We start from the raw sequence: 8,549 nt of genomic DNA on the forward strand, positions 1-8,549 counted from the left end.
CTGATGCTGAAGCTTGGGGGCAGCTGTGATGGGGGAGGGGATGAAAACTTAATCTGTGCTGGGAGGGAGCTCTTAGTGGCCCGGAAGGGCTGGTCTGGAGACAAGGGCCCCCCTGGGAGTTCTGTCAACTCCCTAGGGTAGTGGAGTCCGGCAAGCCAGGAATGAACTAGAGCCCTGTGCCCCAGGGAGAGGGGTGAGGAGCCTCCTGGGGAAGGTGGGGTTCGGTGGCAGGGAGGTTCCCAGAGGCTGCAGAAAGGATCCAGGTGTGCCAACCTTCCCACACTGCGGCCTCCCTCCTGGAAAGATGAGGCCCACTTCTGACCTAAGAGGGGGCCGGGCCCTACACAGCTCAGACAGATGGAGCCTGGGACATGAAAGCATGAGCAGTAGTAGTTTTTAATTTTGGAAATTAAAGCATTTTCCAGCCTGGCTGGACTGAGCTGGGCTGGGCTGGGGAGAGGCCCCGAGTGAAGGCCTGGCCTAGGTGGGATGACATTTCATGTCTAGAATCAGCAGCAAGCCCTCAGTTAATCGGTCAGTAAAGGGAAAACTCTGCTTATAAAACAAGGCTTGCTGGATGCCCACCAGGCGGGCCAGCCCTGTGTCCCAGGATGAGCAGGCATAGAGTCCTTGCCCCAAGAGTGGGGGCTGAGGGCTGGGCGCTCGACAGCAGCCAGCCCTCCATGGACATCTTCATCTTGTCCCCCGCTGGTGGCACCTGCTTCTTGAAGAGGTCCAGGGCTTTGGGAAAGGAGCATGCAGCTCCAGGCCACCCAGCCAGGGGCAGCACCGCCGTGGGCCAGGCCCTTCAAGTTCAGAGCTCAGTGGAGCTGGGAGCCTCCGTCAGAACTGAGCGTGATCCACCTCGTCCAGCCAGGAGGCAGGGCTGGCGGGGAAGTCTGGATAGCCCCCGCTGCTCCCTGTGGACAGGTCGGAGCTGGGTCCATTCCCTGCCACCACCCTCATGGGCGGGGGCCCACCCGGGGCCCCCGTGGGTACGAGGCCCAGGCCAGCATCAGGGTACACCAAGCTGGAGAGGAGGGGCTGGGGGCCGGAGAGGCTCTGCAGGGCAGCCGGGGATGGGGGGACGCCATAGGGGCTGCCAGGACGCAGCTCACGATACTGCTCTGGGCCTGGGCCGGCCAGGCCTCCGTGCTCCAGCGGGAAGCTGCCTGGGGCTCCTGAGGGCCGGCCCAAGGCTGGGGTGGGCTCCGCAAGGCTGCCATAGAGGCCGTTAGCAGGGCCTATCTCGGCCATGGACGGCTCTTCTGCAATGGAAGCAGAGGGCGATGGTCGGTGCCTGCCCTCCTCCACCTCTGGACTCCCTCAGTGCCACTCCTGCAAGGGTGACCTGCCCACGGCACAGAGCAGGCCAGCCCAGGTCTCTTCTGCCCTTACTGCCCCCTGCACCTCTGCTTTTGGTCAGCTCAGTCCCGGTGTTTAAGGAATTGGGGATTCCCTGTTGGGATGGTGCCAGGAGCAGTCCAGTCAGGACCCAAGGCTCCCAGAATGACCCCCAAGGCTGCCTTGGGAAGGGTGGCACAGGTACCACCCACCCCCATTTTACCTGAGGCCGAGAGGTTGGATGAGTAACCTAAGGGCACAACGCGGCCAAAAGGAGTCTCCTGATGGACACGAAGGGGTGGGGTGGGGGTCCCCTGGTGCAGGAGGATGAGACCCTTGGGTCCCACAGAGGAAGGTGCACCCACCCAATGCCAAGCAGCCAGGACTTTTTAATCACTGACTTCAAAATTATGCTGTCCACTTCCCCAAAATCATAGCAAGGGCCGGGACCCCCCCCCCCCCAGCCTGCTCGAGGACGGGCAGCCGCGCGGGCTCTTTCCCCACCAGGGCAGGGCGGTGGCTCCGAGCGGCCCACCCGCGAGGGCCTACGAACGGAACCTTCAAAAGCTCCGAGGAGGCCCACTGGGGGTCGGGGCTTCCAGGCTCCCCGCCACCCGCCAGCCCCGGTGCTCCCGGCCCGCGGGCTCCGCGCGATGCGGGCGTCCCGCGCCGCCCTACCGGTGAAGGAGACCTCGGCGTCGCTGTCCTGCGCCTCCTCGGGGGCGCCGTCCTTGTCGGGCTTGGCGCGGGCGCGCTTCATGCTGCGGAAGTACTGGCCCCAGCGCTGCCGGCCCGCGTCCTTCTTGAGCCTCTTTTCCTTGGCGCGGCGGTTCTGGAACCAGACCTGCGGGGAGGCGCGCGTGAGCGCCGGGGCGCGCGGGGCGGGGAGGCCGGGGCCGCGGCGCTGACCTGCACGACGCGCATGTCCAGGCCGGTCTCCGAGGACAGCTGCTCGCGCACGTGGCGCGCCGGCTTGGGCGACGTGTTGTAGGCGCTCTTGAGCGTCTCCAGCTGCTTGGCCGTGATGGTCGTGCGCGGCCGCTTCGCCGTGGCCTCAGCCTCTGCGCCGCGGGGAGCCGTGAGCCCGGGGCTGCTTCTCCTGGCCCGGCGCCCCGCCCCGCGCCCCGGGCGCCTGGCCCCAACTCGGAGCCCCCGCTGCGGACCTAGGGGGCCCGAGGCCTCGCGGGCCGCGCGCGCCGGGAGCAGGGGACCCGGCGGCTCCGCGGCTCTGTCGGAACCTGCGGGCCCTGGTCGTGGGCGCCTCGGGCCGCGGCCAGCGCCCGCTCCCCACCCTCCTTGTGCTAAGCGCGTGGGGAGGGCCGGGTTCCCAGCGTCGGGGATTTGGGAAGGCAGTTCGGAGGAGGGGTGACAATTGGCAAATTCAGAGCCTCGCTGCGCTCCGGCGAGGCGGCGCTGGACCCCAGGCCCGCTTCCTCCGGGCGGGTCTGGGAACGGTTCCCCCGCCCTGGCCCCCAGGCCCGGGGTGCGGGCGCGCTCCCCGCCCCAGCCTGCAGGGACGCCCCCGGACTCCCGCCCCAGAGCGAGCGCTTCGCGGCGGGCGCTGGAGGCGAGGGTCCCCCGCGCCCGCGCGGACTGGCCTTAACCCCGCTTGCAGATGAGAAAGGGGGCGCCAAGACCTGCCGCGTGACCGTCGCCCCTCCCGCTGACCTCTCTGCTTGGCCGTCTCGTAGTCCGCCTTGCACACCAGCCGGCTGTCCTCCATGAGGTAGAACTCGTCGCCCGTGGCCAGCTGCCGCTTGCACACGACGCAGGCGAAGCAGTGCAGGTGGTACACGAAGTCCTGGGCGCGGCGCACCACCTGCGTGGGCGGGATGCCCAGCTGGCACGCGGCGCACTTGGTCCCGAAGCGCCTGCGGGACGCACAGGGCGCGGCTCAGCGCGGCTCCTTCGCCCGGAGCGGGAGCGAGAAGCGCCCGCGCCGCGCCGCGCAGGGCGGTTCCGGGAGGGAGGCTCCTGGGCCCTGTCTCCGGCCGCCCGTCCCGCAGCCCCAGCAGAGTCGCACAGATACCGAGATGCGCCCGGGGTCCCGGGGAGCACAGCGCCCTCGGCCTGGCGTCGGGAAGGCGAGTCCCTTAGAGGCCTGTGCCCGGAGATCGACAGCCCCCCCCCCCCCCCATTAGGGACAGAAACAAGACCAAAGCTAAGGGAGTAGGTCCGGCAGAGCTCTACAGACGCGGGATTATTTTTTTAACGGCTGCTCCCACGATTTACAAAATTAATTACGTAAAAAAAGTTAATGTGTTGATGTTTTCGCCGTGCCCAGCTGCCCGCGGAGGCCCGGGTGCCCGGCCTGGGTGACGGTCCTCCAGGGCTTCCCCGCGCGGCCGTCGCTGGGGGCCGCCCGGGCCCGCGCCCGCCCCCCCCGCGCCCCCTGCGCCCCCGCGCCCCCGCGCCCCGCAGCCCACTCACTTGAAGAAGTCCTCCCTGCAGTACACGCTCTCCCCGCGGCTGAAGCAGCGCTCGGCCAGCGGCGCGTGGCAGTCGCTGCACTTCAGGCACTTGCTGTGCCAGTGCCGGTCCAGAGCCTTGAGGACGAAGCGGTCCAGGATGTGCTGGTCGCAGCCGGCGCACAGCGGGATCTCTGCGAGGCGGGGGCGCGCGGTCAGGAGCAGGGCCGGAGCGGGGAGCGGGGGTCACTTTCCCATCCCAGCCCCGAGGACCGGCGATGCCGAGGAAGGCCCCTTCCCTGCACTTCCTCTCCCCCGCCCGCTTGAGGGGCCGCCTGGCTCCCCAAGTGTAAGGAGTACACGGCCTTGAAGCCCACGGCCCAGCCTGCAGCTAAAATTTAATGAAAGCGAAACAGGTTTAGAAGTGTGCCGGCGAGCAAGAGGTGCACAGGCGTCCACAAGGCCAGAAACTGCTAATTACGAAATGGTCCCACTGCGAAGAAAGGCTGCCCACTGAGCTCAAATGAAAATCCGCCCCCGGAGCTCTCAGAGGCAGGGCTGGAAAAGGGGTGCTTACCTTCACCTGGCGGCCAGGCTCGTGCGTGTGGTGGGGCACCCACCACCCAACCACTCTCATTACTTTGCACAATTAAGCACCCTGGTGGTGAGAAAGAGACTCTTTGTGCGTCAGCCCTGTGGCCCTGTCTGCAGGCCACCAAGGTAAAAGCCGATGCCCTCCCTCCCATCTTCGGGAGGCTGAGGGGTACTTGTGAGTAGACTGGACAAGTGGATCCGATGTCCTTATGCACAAGCACGGGTGCCGGAGCACGCAGTAGGTGCTTTGCCCTCCCACACAGCTGTAGTTGCTCCAACAGCAGGTTCTCTAGAGTTTTGCTCCCCTGAGACTGTGGGCCTCGGGGAAATCAGGCAGGGGAAACTCAGGGGTGGCCTGCAGGAGCCCTGGGTCCATGAGGCACTCTTCAGGGTGCTCACGGGGTGAGGACTCCCTGTTAATTCGGAAGAGAGCTCCCAGAGGAGAGGGCCATGCACAGCCCTGGAACCTACACGGATATTGCATCCACCTCACCTTGCTCACCTGGCTGGCCCCGGACCCCTCCCGCTCCCGGCTGGCCGCAGTGAGCGGAAGGACAGAAGGAGGACCTCACGGGGGCACCAGAACTGGAATCGACCTCCCTCCCGCAGCAGCAGGAAACCCGCGAAGGACGCGGACCCGCATCGGGCAAAACCAGGGTCCCAGGTGCGGAGCCTGGGCATCCGCTGGGCGCCCCGGGCCCTCGTTGTGGGCTGCGACGGCAGAGCGGCGAGGACGCCGGGCACAGAGCTGATGGCTGGACGGGCCCTCGCAGCGCCTTTCAGCACCGGGGCCCGGACAGCGCCCGGCCATCCCTTCCCCGCGGCCCGCATCCCGCAAAAGCCGCTTCCGCCGCACCCCTCGCGCTCCCGCGGAACCCTGCGACCGGCCTTACGCTGCATGGCGACTCCAGCCTCGGCGGGTCCGTCGCCCTCCGCGCCGGGGGCCCGGCGGAGCCTCGCGCCCGCCCGCCCGCTCCCGCTGCTCTCCCGAGGGCTCCCGCGAGCCCGCCTCCTCTCCCTCCCTCTCCCTCCGCCCTCCCACCCCTTCCTCACAGCCCCTGCGGCCAACCCCTCCCGAGAGCCGTCGGAAATAAATAAATAAGCAGGAAGGACGAGACCCCGCACCTGGATGTCCCCTTCCCACCTCCCGCGTGCTGCCGGGCCCCAATGCGCCCGGCTGCCTCCGTCTCCATCCCGCGAGTCCTGCCAGCCAGAAGCCCGCGGAGCACGGTCCCGATTCCCTGGGAGCCAGAGTGCTGGGGGTGAGACAGGTGCCACCAGGACGTTGGGGGCTCGGCTGTACAAGGGTCCAGGGGACCAGCCCGAGCGGACCGACAGAGCAAGTGCGCGCGGCCGCCGGTGCCGAGACTCCAGCTAGGGGAGACCTACCGATGGGGCCCAGCTCCACCCTGGCCCCCGCATCCGACTCTTTCCAGGGAAGAGTGAAGGGCCAGGATGGGACTGTCCTCTTGGGGATCCTCCTGCCCCGTGGCCATGGGACCCCGCGGCTGCTCTGCACACTCTCCGCACCAGGGAGCGCGTTTCCTAAACCTGTCCTGGGTCCGGAGGGCTCCCAGCTGGACAGTGCGATGCCACGACCGCGCACCCAACAAGCAACACGGCTCCAAGGCCCCGACCAAACTTGCTGCGGGGGCGCCCAGGCGGGGACGTGCTGGGGCCCTCGAACCCACTCCTGCCGGGTCCCACGGGCCCCGTGGCCAGGCCCGGAAAGGCCCGAGGACCTCTGGGTCTCCGGGGGAGGGGAGGGTCACCCTCTCTGGTGCGGGCGCTGTGCCCGAGCACCCACCTCGGCGCAAGTCCTCCCTTCGCGCCAGCAGCGCCAGCAGCAGGTCGCCGCCCGCCGACTCCCGGCCCGGGCCCAGCTCCCCGCGAGCCTCCATGGGTCCCGCCGCCCTGCGCCGCCGCAGCCCGGCCCCAACTTTCTCGGGGCCCAGCGAGGCAACGGCCTCAGTGGCCCGGCCGGGTCCGAGCTGCTCCGGGCGCTGCGCCCGCGGGCCGCCCGGGGGCCCGGAGCCTCGGCCCGCGCGGGGGGCGGGGCGGCCGGGGGCGGGGCCGCAGCGCTGGGCGGGGCCCGGGGTCGCCGAGACCGCTGCGAGCGTCCGCCTCCGGTCGCCTTCGCCCGGGGCCGCGGTGCCCGAGGCCACCCCGAGCGCGGGCCGCAGGGCGGGGGCGGCAGAGGAGCGGGGTGGGGCTGCCGGGGCCTCGGGCCCGCAGCTTCCCGGCCCCGCGCCGCGGCCCGCTGAGGCCTGGACTCCCGCGCGCAGGCTGGGGGTCGCGGGGGGGGGCTGGGTCCCACGGCCGCTGGCGCTCCGGCTCGCGAGCCGGGACCTAGAAGCCGTAGTGACAACGTCTGGTCGCCACCAACGACACCCAAGCCCCAGAGAGGGTGAGTGTGTCGCCCAAGGGTCAGAGAAGCCACCTCAGACCTCCTGGCTCTGGCCAGCTTCTGGACTCCACCGTTGGAACTTCTGCTCTGAGTGGCCACAGGGAAGGAGGGCAGTTCTTGAGAGGAAAACCCAATGTCCTCGGCCTGGACATGCAGCCAAGACTCCAGGTCAGGAGGAAGAGAACTGGGAAGGCCAAGGATCTACCCTCACTCCCCTCCACCCCTCACCACCCTGGCTTGCACAGAACGCAGCCCCTGCACCTGATTTTCCAGCATCTTGCCCCAGTCCAAACAGGTGAGCCTGCAGGAACCCACCCTGTAGAGAGCTGAATCTACCCCAGGGCAGCTGCTCCTGCCCAGAGGGCCAGCCCCCTGCAGTCACCTACAGTCAGAGTACAGCTGTGTGGGCCCCCTGCAGTGTGGGACCTGGAGAGGGCAGGGGCCCCAGGAAGTGCTAGGGGACTAGCAGGTCGATGCTGTTCTCCAGGTGTCTCTACTTGGAAGCCCCACCCTAAGGCCAGTGTTCCCTTGTCCCCTTCCCCTGGCCTCCAGCCCCAGGTCTGTGTGATGTCTGTTTTGATCAAAGGCGCCTGCAGCCAGCATGCAGCCCTTCACACTGCACTGTCACCCTGAAGGACAGGGCAGTGGGTGCCCAAGCCCTGGAGCCCAGTGGGTGCTAAGTGTTGAATATCAGCTGCTGCAGAGGCCTGCCTGAGAGGGGCCATGTGTGGTCTGATTGGGGAAGGGGAAGGGGAAGGGGAAGGCAGGCCCCAGGTGGAGGAGGCAGCTGCCCCACTTGCTCCAAACCTGGATGGCCCACCAACAATGCCTTCATTATCTCCCCTCGTCCCTCTGTGTTATCCAATGGCTACGGGGAAGGGAGGTTCAGGAGGGAGACCCAGTCAAGGGGTTTAGGTGCTGCGCTGTTGGGCTGGTTGGGGAGCTCTAGGCTGGGCTGTGTGGGAGCTGAGGGGTCTCTAGAGGAACTTGGCACCTCCAATCTGTACCACCCCTTGGCCCAGCAGTGCCTGCAAGGCCCCTTCTGTTCTGGGGTGCTCGGGTCTAGGCCCCCCCACCCACTGAACCGTGGCAGAGAGCTCCAGGCCCTCCACCCCTTGCCTCCCCTCACCCGTGTTCCCATCTCCCTTTCTGCTCGAGGTTTGGTCTCTCAGACTTTCTTTCCTTCACTGCCCTCCCTGCGTGCGATGCCTCTTCCTCCCAAGTATCCCTCCGTCTGCCTCTGCGTCCCTTGCCATTTCCCCGCAGCCTTCCTGTTCGGGCTGGAGGGCGAAGGCTCGCTGGGGCTCTTACCCCGAGTTCCGACGAAGGTGCAGACAGCAGAGGCCCCGGGGGCCCCGGGCCTATCTCGGTTGTGCTCAAACTCCGTTTCTAGCAGCATGGCTGCCACCGGGCTGGGATAGGGCCAAGCCTCTCGGGCCGCACTCCTGCCTCCTCCACCACGACACACCGACACACCGGTGGGTTCGGAGCCTGGAGGCCCCCGTCTCTGTCAGGTCAGCCCTGCCAGGCCCAGGGAGCCTTTGGGTGCAGGCACTGTCCACGGTGCTGAAGGAGGCGTGCTCTGGTCTCTCACCTCCTGCCTCCCCAGGTCCCCCGTCCCTCCTCCTGCCATCCTACCACCCCTTTCCCCGCCCCACACCCTCTGTTCCCTGACCCGCCTCCTCTCCCCATCCCATGCTTGGGCAGCGTCTGGGGTGCGGCTCCGCCCTGAACTCCAGGCTGCCTCAAGGCAAGGGATTAGAGGCAAGTGTGTGCTCCACCCAGATGCTCCTGCA

General features: G+C 67.8%; 1 protein-coding gene across 2 annotated transcripts; it reads right to left on the reverse strand.

The window, feature by feature from the left end:
• Nucleotides 1-439: 439 nt before the first annotated feature.
• Nucleotides 440-8,152, reverse strand: LHX3 (LIM homeobox 3). Of its 2 annotated transcripts, none has more exons than XM_087823296.1 (6): nt 8,065-8,152; nt 3,775-3,946; nt 3,013-3,215; nt 2,254-2,405; nt 2,023-2,188; nt 440-1,268 (listed from the first exon to the last, which is right to left on the reverse strand). In XM_087823296.1, exons 1-6 carry the CDS (start codon nt 8,150-8,152, stop codon nt 844-846), a joined length of 1,206 nt encoding a protein of 401 aa, XP_087679422.1. In that variant the 3' UTR covers nt 440-843. The 2 variants fall into 2 exon arrangements, with proteins under 2 accessions (XP_087679422.1, XP_087679421.1); XM_087823295.1 differs by lacking the exon at nt 8,065-8,152 and adding an exon at nt 6,154-6,247.
• Between the last annotated feature and the right edge of the window lie 397 nt (nt 8,153-8,549).

The sequence above is a fragment of the Miniopterus natalensis genome, chromosome 12 (genome assembly GCF_054644295.1).
Source record: "Miniopterus natalensis isolate mMinNat1 chromosome 12, mMinNat1.hap1, whole genome shotgun sequence".
In the NCBI taxonomy this organism is placed as follows: domain Eukaryota; kingdom Metazoa; phylum Chordata; class Mammalia; order Chiroptera; family Miniopteridae; genus Miniopterus; species Miniopterus natalensis.

Bases quoted from the DNA above. Each gene is read 5' to 3' on its own strand.
- LHX3 (XM_087823295.1), bottom strand. From the start codon at position 6,247: ATGGAGGCTCGCGGGGAGCTGGGCCCGGGCCGGGAGTCGGCGGGCGGC. The intron at 3,947-6,153 runs GTGGGTGCTCGG...CCCGCCTCGCAG, and splicing joins AAGGGAGGACTTGCGCCGAG to AGATCCCGCTGTGCGCCGGC. The intron at 1,269-2,022 runs GTAGGGCGGCGC...CTTCCATTGCAG, and splicing joins CGCCGAGGTCTCCTTCACCG to AAGAGCCGTCCATGGCCGAG.